This window comes from Hemicordylus capensis, chromosome 3 (genome assembly GCF_027244095.1).
Source record: "Hemicordylus capensis ecotype Gifberg chromosome 3, rHemCap1.1.pri, whole genome shotgun sequence".
NCBI classification, from domain to species: domain Eukaryota; kingdom Metazoa; phylum Chordata; class Lepidosauria; order Squamata; family Cordylidae; genus Hemicordylus; species Hemicordylus capensis.
The window spans coordinates 245,306,148-245,330,647 of NC_069659.1; the positions used below are offsets into that span (position 1 = coordinate 245,306,148).

At 42.5% G+C, this 24,500-nt stretch overlaps 1 protein-coding gene and 1 long non-coding RNA gene across 2 annotated transcripts in view; one reads left to right on the forward strand and one right to left on the reverse strand.

Annotated features, from left to right (window-relative positions):
- Positions 1-293: 293 nt before the first annotated feature.
- On the reverse strand, positions 294-20,126 carry ANKRD1 (ankyrin repeat domain 1). The gene is made up of 9 exons (XM_053308303.1): positions 19,975-20,126; positions 16,857-17,036; positions 8,577-8,714; positions 8,379-8,486; positions 5,154-5,252; positions 4,305-4,403; positions 4,040-4,138; positions 2,255-2,353; positions 294-1,223 (listed from the first exon to the last, which is right to left on the reverse strand). Exons 1-9 carry the CDS (start codon positions 19,999-20,001, stop codon positions 1,113-1,115), a joined length of 960 nt encoding a protein of 319 aa, XP_053164278.1. The 5' UTR covers positions 20,002-20,126; the 3' UTR covers positions 294-1,112.
- The window catches only part of LOC128350282 (uncharacterized), a 29,954-nt gene continuing 17,710 nt past the window's right edge, over positions 12,257-24,500 (forward strand). The window contains exon 1 of the long non-coding RNA XR_008319235.1: positions 12,257-12,328. This is a non-coding gene — a long non-coding RNA (uncharacterized LOC128350282). The remainder of the gene's footprint in view (positions 12,329-24,500) is intronic.

Below are 24,500 nucleotides of genomic sequence, written 5' to 3' on the forward strand. Positions count from 1 at the left end.
ATAAAAAATATAGTTTGTGTGAAGGAATATTCTACAGATCATCAAGGAATTGGGAGCCAGGCCACACATCACAATAACTAGTTGATGACTCTGGGTTTGGGATGTGTTCGTTACAGAAAGTTGGGAAGGTGACCTTTTAAAGTTCTTTCCCAGCCTTTCTGTGACCTAGTTAGCAACTTAGAAGATTTCTGCAAAGTAGGTGGCAAACCATTTTTCTTTTGAATTGCTGCCTCTATTAAACTTTGTCCCTCATTTTCATTTTTTGGTATCTTCAGATAGATTGAAAAGAGTCATTCTGTTGTTAAATCTTAAATAGGATTTAATACAAAATGTACATAAAAAGCCATACAAATATACATCACTTTCCTTCCCTGGTCAAGCTTTCAAAAATAACACTGCCTTTATATTGTGCATCTTTTTGTACTATCATCCTCTTACCTGCATAACTTTCCATTTTGAACTCTAGCCCAAACTGTTCCACCATGCTTGATTAAAAGCTTGGCCACTACTCCCATTGAATTTTAGAAGAGCAAAGCCATCACTTTTTAATTTTACTGAACATTCCCTTCCCTTACCACTGTGTTACAACCTCTGCTCTTTTACTGCTTACTCTGACAATGGCAATTCAGCTGGGTGACAGTTACAGATACTCCCTTTTGAAAGGAAGCTTTGATGGGAAGCTGCTAATATGCTCTGAAACACTGTTGTCTTATATCAAAAGGAGCTTAATGCTCCTGGCTGATTCAGATTAGCACATCAGTAACTCAGGCTCTCTATATAACAACAGGGGAAACATGGCTTATTGAAAAGATCAACAAAGAATAACAGCCAAAGAAACACTATCCAAGAAAGGGGGGAAATGGAATACAAAATATAAATATAGGAACTTGAATCAGTGGATTCTTAATACTCAAATCATGCCTTTGAAAATATGTTGTCTCCACTCTTGCTCCATGTGGCACTAACAAAGGCAGCTTTAAATAATCCAGCAAAACTTACACTTGTTTCATTCATTGAAGGTGGCACTTTTTATAGTGTTGGTGCTCTTCACATTGCTAACGGTGCCATGCACAAGGTAGCTATCAATCCGTTTGAAGTTTGAGTCTTAATGTTCAGAATGTATCTATAGGGGAGCTCTTATAAGACTTCTCCTTCAGGCTGTTGAATATTTCTTTGGTACCATTTTGCCACTGCAGAACAAGATCCATTGGAGTTTTCCCTTCCTATTAAAAACAAAAAAGTTAAATAAATCATTCAGTTTTCTTAATGTCTTCTTTGCTCTCCTATATTTCTGTGGCTGGGGCAAGGGAAGCTCTTTCAGTGATATATCTTGCCATGCCTCTTGGAAATGACAAATGTGTTCAATTAGTATATTTTTTTCTGATGTCTACAGTGTATGTCCACTTTGAGACTGACCAGTGCATGGCCATCCAACACACATCAGTGTTGCCACCTTTGCGCTGGGCTCTCATGCACCTCGACCCACGGACCTAGCACACACCCATATTGCCTAATTCTGCATTCTCATCACAGCCAGTCTGATTGCAAACACAAATATTCAGTGTGACAACAAAAATAGCCTAAGTGCAATCCAGCAAAACTTGGTTGCAAGTCCCATTGAAATCAATGGGACTGTTAGTCACAAAATGAATCTCACTGTATTGGTGTCAGTTGGATTTAGGACCAATTTATATGAGACACAAAGACAGGAAAACCATCTGACTATGGTGCAAGGTTTAATGTGGCCCAATTATGCTCCAGCCCTTTTGTGTACATCACTTGCATACTACCAATTCATGGCCAGGAAGAAAGCTTCACTGGTATATAATCCCTAGATTAGAAACCCTTTGCATGCAAGTGCTTTTCCTTTGCCCCACTTCTCATAAAAATCTGCCCTAAGTTGTGACTGATTCTTGCAGGATTGTGCCTACCACATGCAGGGAGAACATGCCATTGAAATAGAAAAGAGTGAACAGAAAGTTAAGGAGAAATTCCTCTAAAACAGCAATGCTCTATTAATTGACGCTCTTCTACATGTAACAGTGTGGTGAATGTTCTGAAAACTTGAAAAAGGTCCTACTTTTACAATATTAAATGTAAAAATAGAATTGTTTTTAAGATACTGCATGTTAATTGTGATTTTTAAGTGCATCCGTGGAGTATAATTTTGGATTTAATTCAGCTGTGATGTTTCTATAAAACACTAGAAATTATTTTAGTGAAATCAGTAAATCTCAATTGATCAACTACTTACAGCATTCGTTATGTTTAAGTTGGCCCCATACATAATCAGGAGTCTAATCATTTTATAACGATTCAGCCTCACTGCATCATGCATAGGAGTATCTCCTTCCTAGAAGAGAGTAGAAGAAAGTGAGCATAATACTGAAAACAGTTAAACTATACCAGCATCTTACAACCAAGTGCAATTACAAAATTGTGTGTGCGCGCACTGTGATGGAGTCTATTAATCTGAAATAGCCGGCAAGTAGTAAGGATATTAAGTGCTGTGACTTCCATCTTTATGAGTATCACTCTTTCAGATTAATAGCGCTCCTCAAAGAGCTACATTCAAGATGATGAGAAACCAATCATTTGGGAATGTGGGCTTGCAGTGTTTTGGGGGCCTGCTCATTGTGGACATTGTTACACATAGGAAGCTGCCATATACTGATTCAGACCTTTGGTCCATCTAGCTCAGTATTGTCTTCACAGACTGGCAGCGGCTTCTCCAAGGTTGCAGGCAGGAATCTCTCTCAGCCCTATCTTGTTGGTTCAATAAAAAAATCTTGTCCTATCTTGGAGATGCCAGGGAAGGAACTTGGAGCCTAGATGCTCTTCCCAGAGTAGCTCTATCCCCTGAGGGGAATACTTTACAGTGCTCACACTTTTAGTCTCCCATTCATATGCAACCAGGGCAGACCCTGCTTAGCTAAGGGGACAAGTCATGCTTGCTACCACAAGACCAGCTCTCCTCAAATTGTTGTAAGGCCTTTCTCTGGATTACCGGAGGCGAGTGGAGAGAGGAGACAACTGCAGAGCCAGCATTGCACCACCCAGGTGATCTCAGCCCAAAAAACTGCTTCAGTTGTAAGAAAATTAGTGTTTAGCAGCACTCAAAACCACTAACATGTTTGGAAAATTGCAGTCTTCGCCTAGCCTGCTGTATGGAGAATGGGCACTTTAGCTACCCAGAACATCCCTTTGGGTAGCATTGCAAGTTTCTCTCTCTGCTGTTCTGAATTCCACACCCTTTTGAAGTGCTTTGCTGCACTTTGTTGCCTGTGCATATTTTCTACAGTTACAAGATACTTACTTTAAACGAAAGCATATTTCCTTTGCATACCCTTCAAGGCCCTCCACATTCACTTATTATTATAAGGGGATATTATCAGATATGGCCAGCGGGAGGAAAATTCGAATGGCCAAACTGCACATCATGTTAATTCCTTGCTTAATTGACAGACATAAGTGGCAACCTAGAAGTGCCCCTTTGTTGTGAAAAAGCATGCAATTTGCCAGGGCAGTATGGGGTGGGGTTTAAGCATTTTCTTCTAGTTCCATTTTCCTGCTGAAAATTGCAGCCTCTTATTTTGCTGGAAACATCTTCTGTGGGGGCAAATAGCCACTTTGAGAGAGGATTTTTGGTAGGAAAATGGCACGGGGGGTATGTTACCCCTGCTTTCCCTCCTGTGCTTCTAAGCTGCATCGGGGGGACCCCCACCCACCTGTTTCTTTACATCAAAGGAGCACTTCTGACTGATCTTCAGTGCTAGCTTTGTCAATTAACAAGGGTCTTAGCAAGGATTTTCAAGCGTGGGTCCCCAGATGTCGTTGGACTACAACTCCCATTATCCCCAGCCACAATGGTCTTCAACTGTTGTGGCTGGGGATGATAGAAGTTTGGCCTCATAACGTTTGGGGACCCACACTTGAGATTCCCTGGATAATGTACTGTAGACTTAGGCCCTAGAGAAAACAGTAGTAGCCCATGAGAACTGGCGCTCCCAGAGGCCTTATAAACCCAGGATACACTTACTCTGTCTTTGGCATTGAGATCTGCTTCGCAGGCAATGAGGTGTTCTCCACATTCATACTGCCCTGTTCTCACAGCCACGTGCAGAGGACTGCTGAGCAACTAGTAGAAAGGAAGGATGGTGCACAGTCAATAGGAGCAGGACAGTAAGTTCTACTTTGATGCAACCAGCTTGAATCTAAAACAGACTCCTGTACTGTACAAGCAGTGCCCAAGCTCACGGCTAAATTTTGCTTCACATCAAAGTGTGTGACAATAAAATAAGTACCTTGTCTCTGGCATTTCTGTTAATTCCTTTGTTTAGTAGGTACTTCAGGACTTCCACACTCCCTCCACGACATGTCCAGTGAATAGCTGTTGATTCAAGCTGTATCAGAAGGAAAGGAGCAAAATACTGTCTGACATTCTCAACACATGGCATTGTTTTATCCTGGGTCAGACCATTGGTCTCTTACCCAGTAGTATCTAACAGCCAATGGTCTCAGCCCGACTACCTAAAATCTTTTAACTGGAGATGACGGAGAATCGAGTGGGGACTTTATGCATGCAAAGTGTGCCATTGAGCTTGCCTCAGCCTTTACCCATGATAATGACTGAATACTGTGGGCTGGTTCACACATGCATACAGAATGCAGCATCACTGGAGTTCTCAGCACTTGATTACTCAAGACCTGATGGCCCTCAGCCAGATGTGTGAACTAAAGGTAAAGGCAAAGTGTGCTGTCGAGTCGGTGTCGACTTCTGGCGCCCACAGAGCCCTGTGGTTGTCTTTGGTTTACCATTGCCATCTCCCGTGCAGTGTGAGATGATGCCTTTCAGCATCTTCCTATATCTCTGCTGCCCCCGATATAGGTGTTTCTCATAGTCTGGGAAACATTCTAGCAGGGATTCGAACTGGCAGCCTCTGGCTTGGTAGTCAAGTCATTTCCCTGCTGCGCCATCGATGTGTGCACTACTACTCTTGAAAAGCCTTGATTTCAGGTGATAATGGAAGCTAATGGATCTGTGGGGTTTGTTTACACATGCAAGTCCTCACGTGCTGCTCCAGTGAATGAGTGATGAGCATGCATTGAGAATTTACTCTAAGGTGTGCATGCATGTATCTATATCTCCTTACCATATCTTGGAATTCAAGTTGGGCTCCAGCTTCCACTAACTTTTCCACAATTGCCAGGTGTCCTTCTGAGCATGCTCTGTGCAATGCTGTGCGCTTATACTATCAATTGGAACAGTGAAAAGCTGATAAATGGTATGCTTTCCTCTCTTTTTTTATATTAAAGAACCAAAATAAATATCAGATATAACTGGGTATCAACATGGAATATTACAGTTTTTCTGTTCTTGCATTAGAAGATAATCACACTTAGTAGTTATTTAATGCATTCTGAGTTTAAAAAAAAACCACTTCATGTATGATTAAGTCCTCATGCTGATTGTATCAAAGCAAAAGTGCATGAAGCTGCATATGCTTGAGTTCATCCTTTGTTACTCTTGCCTCCCTTCCTCATCTCAATTTAGACTGTAAACCTTCAAGGCTGAGGATTTTTGCACTGTGTACATTTGCAGTGCTAGACAAGTAACCGTTTCAGTAAGCTTTACAAGAGCCCTGTAAGGTTGGCTGGAATTGTTCTCTCCATATGGCAGTTGAGAGGGGCTGGGTGGCTAAGTGAGAAAACAGTGACCTAGAGTGCTAGTGATTTCATGATAGAGGTAACACTCAAAGCAAGGGCTTTGACGCTCCTAAGTTCATACTCTCAGCCGCCACACTGTACCATGCTTCCTCTCCAAATGGTTATGCTCTGAGCCCTAGAATTTGCTTATTCTAAAGGTAGTGCCCTACCAGATAAGCTCTGCCTGTCGCCGTCATCTTCTTCTTCTTTTATGCATGAGTAATGTCTGCAGCTTTAAGGTGCAATCCAAATTGCACCTGTTGACATGTGCACCAAATTGCACATGTCATGCGAGCTGACTCACTCGAAAAGACAATTATGCTGGGAATGATCAGCGGGAGAAGGAGATGGGGATGGCCTTGTACTCGGCGGCTGGATATTATAAAAAATGACACTGGAATGACCATGGCAGACTTAAAGGAAGCTGTCCGAGATAGGATGGCATGGAGTGCAGTGATCCATAGAGTGACCGAGAGTCGGACACAACTGAATGGACAGAGAGAGAGAATGTCTGGAGTTTGGCTTTTCAGCTTAAGTGTTTTGAGCTTCTTGAATTCTCAAGTCGATGTTTCACTGTTATCTTATAATAAGGGTCATGCCACGTGGGACATAATGTAGGTGTAGCCTGACTTTTAAAGCGATTGCTACAAAATGGGATCATCTAGGAACATGCCCCAGCTGAAGACCAGCACTTTCAAGTCTAATTGATTTCCAGGCAAGCCTTAAACATGTATGTTTCTCTCACTGAAATTATGCTTAAAGGTGCTTCACTTTTGTGGAATTGTAGCCCTGTATTTTATAATGGCATTGAATGCCTTCTACTTGTCCACCTCATTGGCATTGAAAACAGGCTGACATGATGTGCAGTGTTTCATCAGTGCTATGAACTGCACTGGGGCTGTTTCAGGTGCCTAAGGCCACCCTGACATTATTGAAGACAAGCAGTTACAAAAGCAACTATTTGCGCAGCCACTTATCCTCAGCAGTGTCAGGGCTGCCTTACAGTGTGCAGCAGCCCCAGCACAGTTCACAGCATCAACTAGATGCTGCGCATCATGTTGGCCATTATCATGAAAGGCATTTTATTAGAGGCAGTCATGATTCTGCATTGCCAGTTTGTGGCAAAGATATAGGCCTGGTTTTCACAAAGAGCAGACAAGGTGGTAAACCTTTGGAGGTTGTAGCACTTCACTGGAAGTGAGGGCACACGTAACTGAATGCTCAGCCATTAAAAAGCAAAACAAAATGTCCCCATGCACACAGAGTGCGGGCACATCAGGAAGAAGGGTTCTAGCCTAGGCTTATCCCTCATACGTTAATTTTCTTTCTTTTTTTTAAAAAAACCTTAATTTTATTAATTTTTTTAAAAACTTAATTTTCTAAGTGCAGGATTGTTTTTAATTTGGTGGAATATTCCATCATATTAACCCCAAACCACTCTGAAATGGTGCAGTCAAGAAATGGGTTTATCTACCACCTCATTTTCTGTTAATGTGCATGAGGCCATAAATTAAAAAAATATTGGTCAAATATGTCATATATTCCATTTAAAGAAGCAATTAAAGCTATATTTTTGGGACTTTCTTTCCTTCCTTCCTTATTCATTCATTCATTCATTCAGTTTTTATACCACCCTTCCAAAATGGCTCAGGGCGGTTTTCAATGAAAACAAAACCATTAAAATCCGTTAACAATTAAAACAGAAATGCTAAAACTACGTAAAAGAACAATTAAAGTACTTTTAATACTAAGAAAAGTATAGGAAAGAGCTCCTACAATGGCTAATGGCAATGGGGGTCTTGTTTAATGTCCAATGTTTATATATATGAAAACTATACACACACTTTCAGTGTACCTTATCTGTGATCTCTTTTGGGACCTTCTACTTTATTTATTATTTATTTTCCTATATCAACTTCTTTGAAGGAAGTTTATTTATTTATTCATTTATTCATTCATTCATATTTTTGTCATTGTAATAGTAGTAGTAATAGTAGTAGTTCAACAAATATGTAATGACCAGAGACCAATTTGTTATGGGGCAGTTAACAAATAAAGTTGTTTATTATTTATTTACTATTTTATTATTATAAACGAGTAAGTTATGACCTTACATAACTTAAGCCAGCCCTAGGCTAAATATCACTCTAGGCCAGTGATTCTCAAACTTGGGTCCTCAGGTGTTATTGGACTTCAACTCCCATAATCCCCAACCAAGGCCACTGAGGCTGGGGATTATGGGAGTTGAAGTCCAATAACACCTGAGGACCCAAGTTTGAGAATCCCTGCTCTAGGCAAATAGTACCAATGATGCCCCCCTCAATGGTTAGTTTATCAGTGTTGCCCAGTTTTGTTGCTTGGGGAGGTTTGCAAAACCTAGTAATGTAGCAGGTCCTATTGTTCTCAGGTTTTCCAAGCAAAGTCCATGAAAAGGGCCCCAGAGTTATCCCTCAATAACTTGCAGCTTTGCAGCCACTGCCAGTGGTGTCTAGCTCCACTTCTGAGATTCCACAGAACTCTCTTCTGCAGTTTGACTTGAGACAGTACACTCAAGAAACAGCAAGGTATCAAGCTCAGCTCCATGCCCTCTTCATGTAGGAGCCTTGCTTGACTGCCTGGCTCACCTAAGGCCAGTCCTGAACATTTAGAATAGAAAGGCATCCATGCTATACCTCATCACAAGCATTGGGATCCCCTTTGTCTGCTAAATATTTTTCAATCACTGGCATCTTGTTCTCCAAGGCAGCCTTTAGAAATGCCGGAACATCCACAGGTTCTAACTAATAGAGAGTAGAAATAAATGTTAGATGAGTACAGTTTCAGGGAACTTTATGAAATTAGCCCAGAACATATTTTATCACAGAACTTACAATAACTTCTGGTTCAGGCTCCTTGACAACCGGCACTTTAACCTTCTTGTATTTTTTCCGTTTCTTTAGTTGAATGATTTTTTCAAGATCTTCTAAGCTTTCAAGTTTTGGTCTCTCCTCAAGTTTCTTTTTCTTGAGCTAAATTAAAGAAGCAAATAATAGGGAGGCTTTAGACAACCAAATTGCCAGAACTTGGAGTAAAAAAAGGTACTACATCAATCTCGATGCATGGCTCTAGGTTTGCCAACTCTTCAGCTATTCCTGGCAAATTCTCCCTCCAATTCCCCCACACATCCACACACCAATATTATGCCATTGAAATCTCCAGGGTTGCATTCAATAGTCACCTGGAGATTGATGCTAATTCCTGGAGACTCCAGGCCACCCACTAATGGTTAGCATGGCAACCCTATGATAGATCTCTCAGGGATCAACTTTTCCTTAGGAGTTCTCTCTCGGCAATTAAAACCATCAGTGCTTTATTTCTAAACCTGTGGGAGGTTAGCTTAGTAAGAGCACAGGGCGAGGCCTTCTCTGTGGTGCATGGCTTTTTTTTTTTTTTTAAAGAAAAATTGAGAACGGCACAATTGTAGGAGTGTAATTTATGTGCATAGCAAGCACCGCCACAACACAGACTTTTCCTTGTCTGTGCATACATATGTTGCTGCCTAAAATCACATTCCACGATGTTTAGAAACCTACACAGAGTGGAAGAAAATCCTCTGAACTGGGAATTTGACAGCATTATTGTAAAATAGTGTTTTATTCATTGGTGAGGACTCTGTGGGGAATAGCAGTGGAATCTATGGGAAGCATCTTTGCCAAGAGGAGGAGATCAGGATCTGGGTTCTAGAAAGCCTGGGCTACTCACTTTACTTTTTTCATTATCAGTCACTTTTTACATCATCTAACATAATTCAAATTTTGCATTATGGATTTTTCAATGGCACAAAATGTTCTTTTAGAATGACACTCTTTTGTGAGGTGGGGGGTACTGCACATCTTGTATCTGGTTGCACATTAAAATAAGTCTGCTGTAGAGCTGCCACTCTTATGACCGGGCTTCAGTGGATGGAGAGAAGACTCAGAGGGCTGGGTCCCCTCCACTGGCCTGGCTGAGACAAAACGCAAACTGAGCAAAGAGGCACCTTTTAAAAAGTGGCGCTTCTCTTTATTTAGCAGGGGGAGAGCAATCCCTCCAGTGGCTGTTGCTGGTGCCTATCTTATGTTTCTTTTTTGAGATTGTGAGTCCTTTGGGGACAGGGAGCCATTTTATTTATTTATATCTATCTAAACCACTTGGGGAACTTTTGTTGTAAAGCGGTATATAAATATTTGTCGTATTCATAGATAAACTGTCATCTAGCTCCTCCCCTCTTGGAACCAGATCCATCAGTATCCATTCTATCTGTAGCCAACTAGCCACATTTCCTCCATTAGAAATGCTGATGGAAGTTTTAATGTATCTCCTGCTTTTTAAAATTGATATTGTAATCTGCTTTGGGAATTCCAGTTGAAAAGCAGGATAAAAGTCAGTTGCATCAGGCGACTGACTTAGGCTGCAGTCCTATGCACACTTAAGTAAAGTGTACCGTCAAGTTGATTTCAACTCCTGGAGCCCACAGAGCCCTGTAGTTTTCTTTTAGTAGAATACAGGAGAGGTTTACCATTGCCTCCTCCCATGCAGTATGAGATGATGCCTTTCAGCATCTTCCTGTATCACTGCTGCCTGATAAAGGTGTCTCCCGTGGTCTGGGAAACATGCCAGCAGGGATTCGAACTGGCAACCTTCTGCTTGTTAGTCAAGCATTTTCCTGCTGCGCCACTTAAGGTGACTGATAAACCAAATAGAACCCAGTGGGACTTACTTCTGAGTAGACCTGCACAGTATTGCACTGTACCAGTTTCAAAAAGTGGTTTTAAAAAACTGAATTTCTTCAGGCATTTGGGGAAATCTTATTCTGTTGCATCCACTTACTAGCTTTATGATAACTGTCGCTTTTGCTGGTCAGTCTGCTTATTCATTCTGTGATATTTTAAGATTGTATTAAGCCTGTATTGTTGTTCTAGTTTGTATTTTGGTAATTGTTTACTTGTATCATGTATGGCTTGAGTGCTTCAGGCACGGATGCAGTAAAGAAGCTGAAGACTTAAATAAGAAATAAAGGGATGTTACTAGAGGCAACTGGCTCCCTGTGTGGATGCAGCTGCTGTGTAATGGGGTTATAAGCAGCTACCCTGTGGTGCTTGGTTATCTGCAGTGACTGTGATGTGCTTTCCCATCTGGAACAGCATTTCGACCTGCACAATGTCATTCATCCATTTCGAGGACCAAACCACATGTTACGTTAAGCCCGTGACGTTGGTTTTGTAAGAGCAGCAGCAAGAGGTCCCTAAGCCAGACTGGGACCATGACAGGGGCAAAGGGTTAAAAGAAAATCTTCCCCTATGGTGTGGTCCCAATCCTGATCCCCTCACAGTTGCTACTTAAGTTGTAAATGTCAATCACATTGGCCCTAATTGTGAGCTTAGCCCTAAGTTTAAATGTGCTGCATTGCCAGTGCTCTAAAAGGTAAATACATCATTGAATTAGGGTATGCATGAATTAGGGTATGCAATTAGGGTATGCATGAATTAGGGTATGCTTTTTGCAGGGATCAAATTCCCTCATTTGGCACATCTACTTCCCATAACACTGGCAGAAGAGAATCCTAGCAATGATTGCACTCGTTATGCTGTCCACTTGAGTCAATCTAGAACGGTTCTATGATAGTGTGAAGTGGGAGGACTCAAGCTCATCATTTCACCTTGACTCACACAAATGGCATTCTGTGAACTGTTTATCATTCCCTTCGACCATGCCTAGAGGATTTGATGTGCTGAATAAGAGGAACCAATTTCTGCAAAAGGTTGATACACCAAATTCAGTGCTTATGCTCATATTCTGTTCCTAAGAATTTATTCGAGTTAGAACTGTTTAGGAATACTGTAAGCATCAGCTTGCATTTAAAATGCAGGTTACATCTTTCATCCAGCGCAGCAACCAGGCTATCAGTTCACAGAACAAGGTGCTAATGAGTGTGACTTTAAGCAACTTAATCTATTCTCCAAATGTAAAATGATTATTGCACCAGCAGATGCTCTACATATATTAGGGAGTGGGACTCTTGATCAAGTAGCTTTATGCCACACCTTTATTACAAACTTTATTGGGTGGTGTGCAGTGGTCCCTCTAATTTTTTTCATCTGTTTGTGGAATGAATTTTGTTCTGGGCGGCTGTATCAAGACAGTGTGTGTGCACCTGCATTCAGAATAGTGCCTTCCTGATTCAACCTGAGCGAGATAAAAAATGAACTGAGTGGACATCCAAAAACTTCTGAGCACATGCATGTGTGCATGCCTTAGAGGGAACAGTCAGGGGCATATATAGGGTGGGGCAGGCAGGGCACGTGCCCCAGGCGCCACTTAAAGGAGGGCGCCATTTTTTTTTAAAAAAAATGGCCATCAAACAAAATGGCCACCGTGCATGCTCAAATGGCTTCTGTGAGGCCCTAGGCCATGCCAGGCCTCGCAGAGGCCATTTGAGCATGTGCAGTGGCCATTTTGTTTTCAGCTGCCTTTAAAAAATTTTTTTAAATGGCCACTGCACATGCTCAAATGGTCCCTGCAAGGCCCTAGAGGCCAGTGGGGGGAGGGGAAACCTTTTCAGACCCCCTCACAGACTTTAGGAAGCCCCCTGAAGGGCCTACAGGTAAAAAAAATTAATTTAATATAATATGCCACTGTACACATATTCACATTGGCACTATGTACAGAGAATCGGGGCTTGTGAATACTGAGCTGAAGCTTATGAGCTAGGATCGTATTCATTTGCTCTTACTTTGCTTCTTGTGATAAGTGAGTTAAATGTGAGGTCTTAATAATATGGCTATTAATGGTGAGTTTGTCTTTGAATCAGTGTGAAATCCTTAGTATTAAAGCCCACTGGGAGTTTCTTGCTCTCTTTCTCTCACTTTAACTGTCTTTCTGAAATACTAGAATATATTCCAAGCAATGACACAGTTTACTCTGCATATCCTTTAATTATTTTCAGAGTATCTGGGGAAAGTCCAATTCTCCATTTATTTTTAAAACTTATGTAATAGTGATGCTACAATGCATAGTAGAGAATTAGACAGGCACTTCTGTTTAGTTTTCCAAGTACACCTTCACATAGTATTTGGGTATTTCATGAGCCCCAGCATACTGAAATTTGTAGTTTTCCAACATTTTTTGGTCTGGCTACATCCACTGCTAAATAGTTTTTGAAATATTAAAAGATTAAGGAGCTTGACTTGTATTTTTGAGCTGATATTATGGTAAAGTTATCTGAAAGACGGGTGTCAGACATTTGGACAGGGGGCGCAATTTCAGTGCTTGCCCTAGGCGCTATTTTCCCTAGATACTCCTCTGGGAACAGTGGGGGTTGGGGGGGAGGGAGAGAGATCCTAAACCCTTTATACTCCACACAGAATTCGGATCCCCCTCACAGTCAACACTGTTTTGCAGTTCTTCATTTGAATAATCCATCACCAGTGAAGCTGTAAAATGCTAATTCTCTTTGTAATAATCAGTTACTTCAAAGGGGGAGTCTGTGGATTTAAATGTTACTAATATCCCTCTCAGACACCCATTTTCACATATCATGCAGGGATTGTGGAATCTTATTTCTGTTTATACCCATAGACACTGTTTTTATCCTCACTAAGGTATATTTTTCTACTGTTGGTATTCTTGAAAGATTACACATAACTCTATAGGCATGGTGTTAAAAGAAACAACACCAAACTTGTTACAAATGATGATACCTTGTAAAATAAGAGGTAAAAATAGTGTTTGTGGGGGAGCGAAAAAATGCTTGTATCGCAAAATGTATTTGGCTGATAAAGGGCTATAGCTCAGTAGTAGTAGCACATGTGCTTTGCATGCGGAAGATCTAAGTTTTAATCCCCAGCATCTCCAGTTAAAAAGAAAAACTTCAGCCCTGAGACTTTGGATAGCCTGTTCCAAACAGAATAGACTGTACTGGGCTAGATAGACCAAGGGGTTCAATACAGGATGGTCAACCCACTAATGAGGCCCACTGAGGTGGTTGCCCCAGACACTGAATTGATGGAGATGGTATATTAGCTGCCTTTACTGCCTCACCATCTGTCTCACCTGCCCCAGTGGAGGAGGTCTCATGGTGGTAGTGCAGTAACAGCAGCGGCAATATGTCTGTTACCCCTATCTGTTAGCATTCGCAGAGAGTCGCTGTTGCTGCCACTGCTGCTGCCACTGCCATTACCACTACCACAACCACCGCATGTGTCCTTCCTGCAGCCACTTGTCCCACTCCCACACTTCCTTCCACTCCCTGTCTCACTGCCAGCCTTTTAGAGAAGCAGGAAGATTGGACAAGCAGCTGTGGAAAGAAGAAAGAAGAGTTGCTCAGCCCTCAGGAACAGATTTCTACTAGTGGAGAAGGCTTTGGGAGGGAAGGGAGAGATGTGAAAATTGCTCCCCCTCCAGTCCTGATCTGCTGCACAAGGAAGTCTTCAGTACCGGGATGCCGAAGCCTCCTTGTGGGTCCTCAGCCCAGCCCCTCCATCACCAGAGGGCTGCAGACCATGTCAGCCATTGGAAATAATGGCACAGCTGCATCTGTGCAATTTTAGGCATTGGTGAGAGAGTGCTCTCACACAACGCTGTCAGTTTTTTAAAAGCCCACAGCAACAAGGTAAGTGCAGAAACCATCTGCGGGACACTGCACAGCATGCAGGCCAGTAACAGCAAGGGGAGAGATTGAGCATGCACTATTCTTTCCAGTTCTGGATGGCTTTTGTACCATGGTAGATCTTTCCCAAGCAAAAAAGTTGTAGCTTTTCCCTCCACAAGTTTTATTTCACCTCAGGTATCAAATATATATTATTTTTATGTATGTATGTATTTATTTGTTTGGTTGTTTATTCAGTTTATATGCTGCCCTTTCTCAAATGGTTTGGTGCGGTTTACATTAAAATCAAACATATAAAACAATGTAATTTTTTTAAAACCATTGAAAATTATTAAATATCATTAAAGGCCAGGCTACAAAGATTAGCATATTACACTATGATAAGATAAGACATATTACACTATGTCTGGCCCTCTCTTCCTTAATTTGGACTTTTGTTGTACACATTTTCTATAGTGCAGTGAGATGTGGTTCCAGCAGTGGGCAATGAAATGGCATTGGGCTTCAACTGCTACTTTTGAGCATGATCCATTGTATTCCAGTGCACTTGGTAGCATAAAGTGTACAAACCTGTCAGGTATATGGGGAAGTGTTGCACTGGCACCGCTTAGACACCATTTTGGCAAGTCCGCAAATCAATGAACATCTTGATGTGCCCTACAGTTATAGTTTTCAAGAAATGTGACATAGTTTAGTTCTGGTTTTAACATAAGCTGCCAATTAACTGCACGAAAGTCATGTCACAATCTAGTGGCTAAGAAAAGAGCTTTGATTTCTCCTTCCCAGAGGAGCAAAACCTCCTCCTCCCCGCAATGAGAGGCTGGACTGACTCCCTCTGCACAGTGACAGTAAAACTGTAAGCGTCTAATCCAAAACAGAGAGAAGCCAATTTTGCCTTTTACTGTTATGTGGGTGGCAAACAGTGTGATTGGCTGGTGGGATGGAATTTAAAGGGAAGCAAATTACAATACTGACTGCATTGGGACCGTCACTGCAACCAGCTGAATAATTAGTCCATGAGTTTAATATGGTTTAGGAAGTTCTGTACAGCTAGCCAGCTGAGTCTGTGATCGGAAAAGATTACATAGAAAGTATACGTTTTATAAGAAATGAAACCAAAGGCAGGCTGGGTCTACCATTAGGTAAAGTGAATCAGCCCACTTTAAGCAGCAGGTTTTTGAAAACCACTAAAGACAACAAATGATTAAAGAGCACAACACTGAGCCCTTTCTCACAATCAGTGAGAAAGGGCTTGGGGCGTGTGGGGAGGAAGCTGTAAAAGCTTACCTCCCCTGCAGACAATTGCCCCATCCATGCTGAGCATGGGGATCGTGCGTCCACATGGACACTGGCTTTCCCTGACAGCATGGAGAGTTGGGATGTGTCGCCCCAGCCTGCAGGAATCCCATAATGCACCACGGAAGTGTGTGGTGCATTGTGGGTATCCACCCAGCACCGGCCGGGTGCCTCTCAGTCTCCCAGTCCCAGCTGCAAGCAGGTGATGCTGGCAGATGATCAAAAAATTGGACTAAGGGAGCGCTTGCTCCCTTAACCCATTTAAGAGGCTGGCCTCTTTGGCGAGTTTACCGCCACACTGCCGCTGGGAGCTACATGGTTCTTGACGGTTCTTATAATCAGCCCAGACGTGGCTTTCTTAGCCCGGTTTTGGTTGATCGTAAGAACAGCCTCCACATATTTGTAAAACTATGTGCGGGTTGTTGTTGTTTTTTGCTTCAGGCACCTAAATGTCTCATTCTTTCTCTAATCAATGGTCCCTTTAGCCCAGTGCTTTCAGATGTGACTGGCAGCCATTTTCCAGACTCTCTCAGAAGTTCATCTTTCCCAGACTTGCAGCTTGAGCTCTTCTTAGCTAGAGATACTTTGGGATTGAATTTGGTATATCATGCATGCAATGCATGGGCATTACTCAATGAGTTACAATCCATCCCCTCTGATTTCCAGTTTTCTAGTTATAATTAGGCAATCTTGAGATCCTTGTAATGTTGAGACTTATGATATTACTTCCCCATAAGCTATTGGAAATCCTCTGGTATCGGAATTGGGTTTTTTGTTTGTATGTATGATTATGTCATTACCTGAACTAGGAACATAGGTACATAATAATCTGCTATATACTGAGTCAGACCATAGGTCTATCTAGCTCAGTAAACCCAGACTGGCAGCGGCTTGTCCAATGTTGTAGGCAGGAGTCTCTCTCAGCCCTATCTTGGAGATGCCAGGGAGGGAACTTGGAACCTTCTGCTCTTCCCAGAGCTGCTCCATCCCCTGAGGGGAATATCTTGCAGTGCTCACACATCAAGTCTCCCATTCATATGCAACCAGGATGGACCCTGCTTAGTTAATGGGACAAGTCATGCTTGCTACCACAAAACCAGTTCTCCTTTCCATTACACTTTCTAACATTGCTCAGGATGTTATCGTGGAGCACAACAAGAACTTTAGATCTGCAGGAGTGCAAGAAGAAGAGCAAGAGATAACATAAACCCCAGAGCCAAAATTTTACCTCAGCTTGTAGTTCTTTCTCTTCTTTGTAGGTCAAATCGCATCGTGTCAATAAGTGATCAGTGAGTGTCTTCAGATCCTCTTGTTTCTCTAACCGAACGGCAGCTTCATACTCTCCATTTTTGAAGTCCTCTGGGAGGAAATCTCCCATCTCTCTACCCTCCACCTTTTTCCCGGTCACCTATTAAAACAACAGCAGCAGTGTCTTAGAATCAGAGTCCCAAGGTCTCTCTGCTTGACAAACCTAGTGGGAGGGATTCATGAGAGTGGGAGGGGCTCATGAGGTGGGGTAGGGATCTAAGGAATAATTAAAAAGGAATCTGTAGGTTAAATGAATGGTCCTAGGACAACTGGAGAAGGGGGGTGCTGAGAAGCCTGATCAGCTGAGCTGTTGGCACAAAATGTTATTTGTGAATATTCCAGATGTTCAGAAAATAAAGCAGTCAGAATGTTTACAACTCAACTTCTGTGAAGGACAGGAAAGTTGTCAGATTAAAGCAGGATGAGCACTGGAGACACTGAGCCAGTGTAGTGTAGTGGTTGGACTAGGACTGGGGAGACCTGAGTTCATATCCCCATTCAGCTATGAAATTTACAGGGTGACTCTGGGCCAGTCACGTATCTCTCAGCCTAACCTACCTCACAGGGTTGTTGTGAGTACATGTACACTGCTCTGGGCTCCTTGGAGGAAGAGCGGAATAGAAATGTAAAAATGTAAATGTCAGTGTGTGTGTGTGTGTGTGTGTGTGTGTGTGTGTGTGTGTGTGTGTGTGTGAAGGATGGAACGACCCAATGGATAGTGATACTGAGGTAAAGCCTATGTAGGGTCTAGGGCAGGAGGGTCTGTGCATTATTAGGATATGAGGAGGAATAGGCAAGGGAAGCTTGGAGGTGTAAGCACTGTGGGCCAAGGTAGGATGCACAGGTTTGCTAGATCTAAAGTCTAGACTCCTGACAAGGGAATTCTGCCAGTTGTGGCTTCCTCTGTCACTTCAGCAGTGTCAGATGTAATCCTGTGGGGGCAATGAAAGCTGAGAAGCAGAGGAAAGGAACTGAGTTTCACATATTGATTTGAATCAACCAGCCAGTTCTTTAGCTGCAGAGTTCCAGGATATATGTACAGGAGATAAATAAATGGGATCTGAAGAAACAGGGGGGAAATGGAGTTGAGATGGACATGTAAGTTAAGAAGTCTGGAGAAGGAGGCATACATATAAGCGCTTAAAATTCTACACATTGAATAGGAATAAGCAGATAAAACTTAACCACAAGCAACCAGTACATTACAAGTACTGCACTGTATTTCTATGTTCCCTACTGAGTGTGCTGTATTTACCATGTGCAACAGCCCCTACAATCTATACAGCTAATCCAATCCAACAAAAGTTAGTTGAGATTAATCCTATCAGTTCTATTAAAACCAAAGAAACAAATTTGTTGTGACTAACTAAAATCCCATGCTTTCAATGAGATTTAGTCATTACTTACTTTTGCTAGATTGGGGCCAGTGACTGGGATCCTAAGAATTATGTAAGAGCAGCCAAGAACTCAGGTGAGCCCAGTACAATGTTTTGATTTTATCTCCCTTTGAATGGAAGACTCTCATGTGATATGCTTTTGAAACTCCTCTCAGTTTCCGAAGAGGTTTACCATGCAGCATGCTGAGACACACAAATCTAAAGCTCCTTTGAGTGTGCAAAGCAAATTGTGTGCCTCTTGGAATCTTGGCCAGTTTGTTGATTTGCTTTGTGCGCACACAGCTTCCTCAAAGCCACATTAGTTGCCAACTATTAACTTGGGGAAAGATATCAGCATTTCATTAGGATTTGACCAAAACCGTTTTGGATCAGAATCCATTTTCATTTCATTGATTTTCTAGAGTTAATAAAAAAACAATCCAGAAATGTTTCATCAACTAACCACTTCAGTGAACTAGTGCAAGCAGGAAATGTCCCACTTCCTTCTCAAAGTGAACATCTTCTGTATGACACTATAGTAAATTGACTCATTGGACCCTCTCCGGCAAGCAACCGTTTCAGAAGAGTCCTGTCTTGTCTGTTTTGTTAATTGTTCATTCCTGTCATTAACATTAGAGGTGAGAAGAGATCTCTTAAGCCACTCAGCTTCTCTCCCTATTCTTTATTATCCTGTCCAGAATTGCTCCCGATTGCTTCTGGTCCAGCTTGGATGCTTGGCACAGTGCAAGCATAACTGGAAATACACTCAGAGGTTTCAGAGCACAGATGCTAAATCAGATACAACTGACAGAGTTGAGTCATGGGTGATAAATCAGATTAATCGTGAATCCATCCTTCTCCCCATTGCAGCGAATTCTTATATTTTACTGTGAACTGCCTTGAAGGTCCCCTTGGCTCAAACAGTGATATATAAATAAATATATATTAATTCAAATACATTAAACAGGGTTTTCTTGATCGTAGCATGGTAGGACCAACCTTTTTCTTCTTCCATGCAGAACAGTTTCTTCGGAACAGGAAACTGTTCTTCATGGCTGTATTTGCTGATAAACAGATTCACATCTTTCTGCCTGTTCTATACTACGCTAACATTAGACCATTACCAGCAATAATTATAGTTATCATTTATATTGATCTTTAGAGCGACTGTTATCCTCATATAACACATAGTGGGTAAGGCCATGAGACACCAACTTGCCTAAGGCCACCGAGGCAAGCTCACAGTTGAGCTGAGATCTGAACTGGGGACTTTGATCTCACAGCTCCTGCTTTCACCACCACACCAGCTCATCAATGCAAGTGGCGTTCCATAGCACAATCAGGGCTGTCCTTAGGGCATGGCAAGCAGGGACACTGCCCCGGGCCCCGCTCTTTTAACCCCCATTAGAATTAACAGGAAGGGGGCCCCACACTGGCTGATTGGCCCCGGGCCCCGCGCCCTGCCAGGGCTCGCTAAGGACAGCCCTGAGCACAACCTGCCCATTTGTAGAATAAAGCTAAAATCAAACAAAACAGCCAAGCACCTTTGAGTGATACAATTCACAGAATATAGCAAGCTACAAATTACAAATAATAATATCCACACACTATTTAACTAGACAATGCAAATAAGACCCATTGCAAAAGGTAGCTTTCACCTACCAGCTCTTCTACGTTTAGCATCATCATAGTTGCTGTTGGCTTATCAGAAAAAAAAGAGAGAAAAGAGGCAGTACTGTGCAGTGCTCCTTTAAGAGAAAATGCCTCTCAGGACCCAGGACAGCCTTACTGAGACCCGCCAATCTAGTTTAGCTTATATATCTCTAGGGGAACTTCTTCTGCGTGAGATAATCTTCCAACCTGGGAATCCAAGTACGCCCTCAGCCCTGCCAGCTCTGAGATAGGTGCTTTCTCATTCCAGACATGTTAACTAGCCAGATCTAGTGTCAAGGATAGGAATTGGGCCGGGCGGGGGGGGGGGGGAGGGATGAGCCTTGCAGTGTAACCACACTGCATATGTGAACCAGTGTGAAACATAAGAGCTTCATTCCATTTGCAATGACCAAAGAGCTCAGCAATGCTAGCTATTCTGTCTGTCCAGTGCCCAGTAGGACAGCTGTCTGTAGATACCACACTGTATCATAACTGACTCTCACATGAGCCAGAGATACCGGAAAAAGGGCAAGTGACCTAGACAGGTTGCTTGTAGCATCATTTTCTGATATGCAAACGTGTCATCCTTTCAGTTATGGGAAGAAGTAATTATTTTCATTATCTTCTGTTCACAGATTGTAAGCAGTTTGGGAGGAAAGGGATTTTCCCCCCCTTCCTCTGATCGTGATGATGGCATTTGTCTATATTTGTGGGAAGGAATTCTCTGAAGGGATTAGGAAGCCAGAATGTCGTCTCTGGTGCTAAAAAGGCTCAATGACATGATAAGTTACCATCAGGATAAGGACTCAGAACCCACCAGCTTTGCATTTTCCCTGGAATCTGTCACTAGTTATAAACAGAGTCATGAATGATGACGTGTGATTCTAAGGGGAAATGAGAGTCCGTTCTGAGTGATGCCTTCCACTGAAACATGAAAAGATAGGGAACTCACAATAATCTTACAAAGCGGCCTATAAGCAATGCTTTCAGAATGTAGAATTTATGCTGGGTTTTTGGCCATAAGGAAAATGTATACTGTACGAGACATTCAGTTCCTGAAAATCCCCACTGGTTGATTGTACCGTTTGCCCTGCTGGAACTTAGAATCAGCCCTTAGCAAAACTCCTCTCTAGTTAGCCTGTATCACCTCAGATTTATTCATTCACTCACTCACTAATTCACTTATTGTATTTATAAATCTTGCCTGTCTGACAGGGCCCAAGGTGATGCAGAAAAACACAATCCCCATCCAAAAGCAATCAAAACTATAAAATATTTATCTAATATTCTACAATTTTTAAAAAACAACAACCCTAAAATAAATAGTGATTTATTTAGCAGCAATTCTAGATGATAACGTCACCCATGGACCAAAACTACATGTTACAATGTAACAGCATAGTCACATATAACATTAAACTAATGGCCATTTCCTTGGGGCCAAGCACCATCAGGAGGGAGCAGCTCCACAAGGAAGTGATAAGGTGAGGGGCTGCTAGACACTTCCCCCACCTGCTGCTTCCCCGTCCCCAACACTCACCCTTCCAGCCATCCCCCCTCTGCGGAGCTCTAGAGCCTTGTTTGCACCTAGAGCACTGTTGGATAAAACTAGAGAGAGGGGAGAGAGAATTTCAGGGCAAAAGCGACAGGTGCCACTTCTCTGTTACAAATCAGTCCCTAGGACGCTAATACAGCATAGATCAGCTAGCATTATGCACACTGCTGCTTTGTAACATGTTGTTTGGCCCTAACAGACCCTCCACTCAGCTGCTGGCAAAATCTTTGAAAAAGAGGGATGTTATTTACTTGCCCGCAAAATGACATCAAGAAAGTAGCCAGGCGGATCTCCTTTGAGAGGGTCCTCCACACAAATGTGAGTACGAGGACAGAAAAGGCTCTGCTCCTGGCCTTCACAGCTTTTGCTTGAGTGAATGAAGGAATGGTGGGAGCAGAGATTTTCCCCTGAGCTCCCAGGGGACAGGGAGGGATACATGAGATGTGCATGAACACGATAGCTTTCCATATGTGGGTAGGGACACTTTCGAGGACCACAAATATGAAGAAAGGCTTCTCTCTGAAAGTGCTTCTTTCAAACAACCTCTTCCTACCCTCCATGTGCATAGCTGCTTTGGCCCCTGGGACATTAGCCCCAGAAAGAAGGGCATAGAGAGCACACAATCCAGGCATCTGCCACTGCATACCTACAAATGAAAAACACCCCAAGCAGAAGAGCAGCTGGCTCCTTGATTGATTGATTAAGTGCCGTCAAGTTGGTGTCGACTCTTAGCAACCACATTGATAGATTCTCTCCAGGATCATCTGTCTTCAACTTGGCCTTTAAGGTCTCTCACTGGTGCATTCAATGCTGTAGTGATTGAGTCCATCCACTTTGCTGCTGGTCGCCGTCTTCTTCTCTTTCCTTCAATTTTCCCCAGCATTATGGACTTCTCGGGGGAGCTGGGTTGTCACATAAAATGGCTCCTAGGTAGTAGTTAAAATGGTAGCTTAAAATATTGTAAGCCACTTTGAGGACCTGATGGTCGAAAAACAAAACATATACATCTAGCAAACAAACAAACAAACAAACAAAAAATAGATTGGTGATATTGTCCTAGAAAGCACTGAACTAAATGCCCTGCTAACTGTTTAAAAGGGTTCTCATTTACACAAGGCGTGGGCTGATGTTTTCCATGATTTGCAAAAGGAGAGTGCATATACTCTGGCTAGTGAAGGAAATCTAGTGTGTACTAAATTATCCTGAGCACATTGACTTAAAGATAATGGGAGAAGAGCTGGTCTTGAGGTAGCAAACATGAATTGTCCCCTTTGCTAAGCAGGGTCCACCTTGGCTTGCATTTGAATGGGAAACTCCATGTGTGAGCACTGCAAGATATTCATTCCCCTTAGGGAATGGGGCTGCTCTGGGAAGAGCACCTGCATACTTGCATGCAGAAAGTTCCAAGTTCGCTCCCTGACTGGCATCTCCAAGACAGGGCTGAGAGAGACTCCTGCCTGCAGCCTTGGAGAAGCCACTGCCAGTCTGTGTAGACAATATTGCGCTAGATGGACCAATGGTCTGACTTAGTATAAGGCAGCTTCCTATGTTCCTACATAGCAAGTGACTTGCTGAATCGCACTGAAAGGTCCATAGTCCAGCATTCTTTGCAAGTATCCCAGAATCCACCAGGCCTTAAGTGGTACAGCAGAAATTAGAGGGATCTTTGTATGGTCTGTCTCCTTTCTATTTGTGGTATATGGTCGTTTGGATTGTAAAGGTTGATCTGGTGGCAGGGGACGGGGTAGGGAAGCATACTCTATGGATGGTTACATCTATGAGGTTGAACTAGATGGCATGCTAGCTCCTTTCAGTTGTATAATTCAAAATATAGTTTGTCTCTGCTTTGTTCCTCCTCAGAATCTCACTCACTCAAAGCACATACTATGTTTCAGTTCAGGGCTGTTGCCTGCTAGAATTACAGGAGACGATTTGAAAACCTGAGTGCCTGCCTGTGAGGATTTGAACGAATAAGAAAAGCAAGTTATAGAACATCAGTGTACTATGCATCTAACAGTGGCTTTCTAAGGTCTCTATCCTCCACTGAACTCACCAGTTGTAACTTGAAGCTTTCCAAGCATGTCCCCTCTCCCTATTCAACATATACACTCTCCCAAACAAAGCTTGCTTAGAATGTCTCTGGCTTCTGCAGCACTGGAGACAGCAGAGGTGATCCTCAGAACCGTTACCTGTGTGAAAGTTACCCAAAGAGACCACTGTCCTAAAGCAGTTTCAGTGTTGCCTGTTGCATTGTAACCAGCAGTTAACGCTATTTTGGTGGTCCTCCTGATGTACAATGCCCAATTGTGCTTTGGCAGTTAGTTAATATAAATAGAATTTTGCACTGAACGTTGTTTTGCTGTAATCACAGTTATGAAAATGTTAGATGTAACTGCACTTTGGTAGTAGAGTTGTAGACCTGTCTTTTTTCATGGATTGCATTTTAAATGTTAAAAACAAAAATCTAGCCCTACTCCTCTGTTGTTGCATACATATATGACTGCAAGATGCCTCCATAATGTGACCCAACTCAGCATTTGTCAAGTTATTATCTCTGCACAGCCAGGGTCAGCCAAGCTTGGGTGGTGATTCTCAGTAGTTAACTGGTGTCTGGACATTCTGAAAGCCACAGCTATTGGGACATGTCCCTTCCAAAGATATTCCAGGCTATTTCCCAGAATGCTCAGCTTTCATTAAAGGAGCAATTCTCTGCCTCTGATTCTCATGCTACTGCTGAGATGGCCCTCTTGCCTGCTGTAGTCTCATCTCAGAAAGTGGAGGCACTGTTAGGGAGCCTCTGAAGATGGCCTTATACAGAGTCAGATCATTGGTTTAAGGAAGGAGTTTCCCCCAGCCCTATTTGGAGATGCCAGGGATTATTTTTTATTTTTTTTTTAAAGAGGGGAGTAAGTAAGAGATAAACTACTTCCAGAGACACTGGACCAGTAACAAGCATGAGACATTACAAAAATGTTTTTAA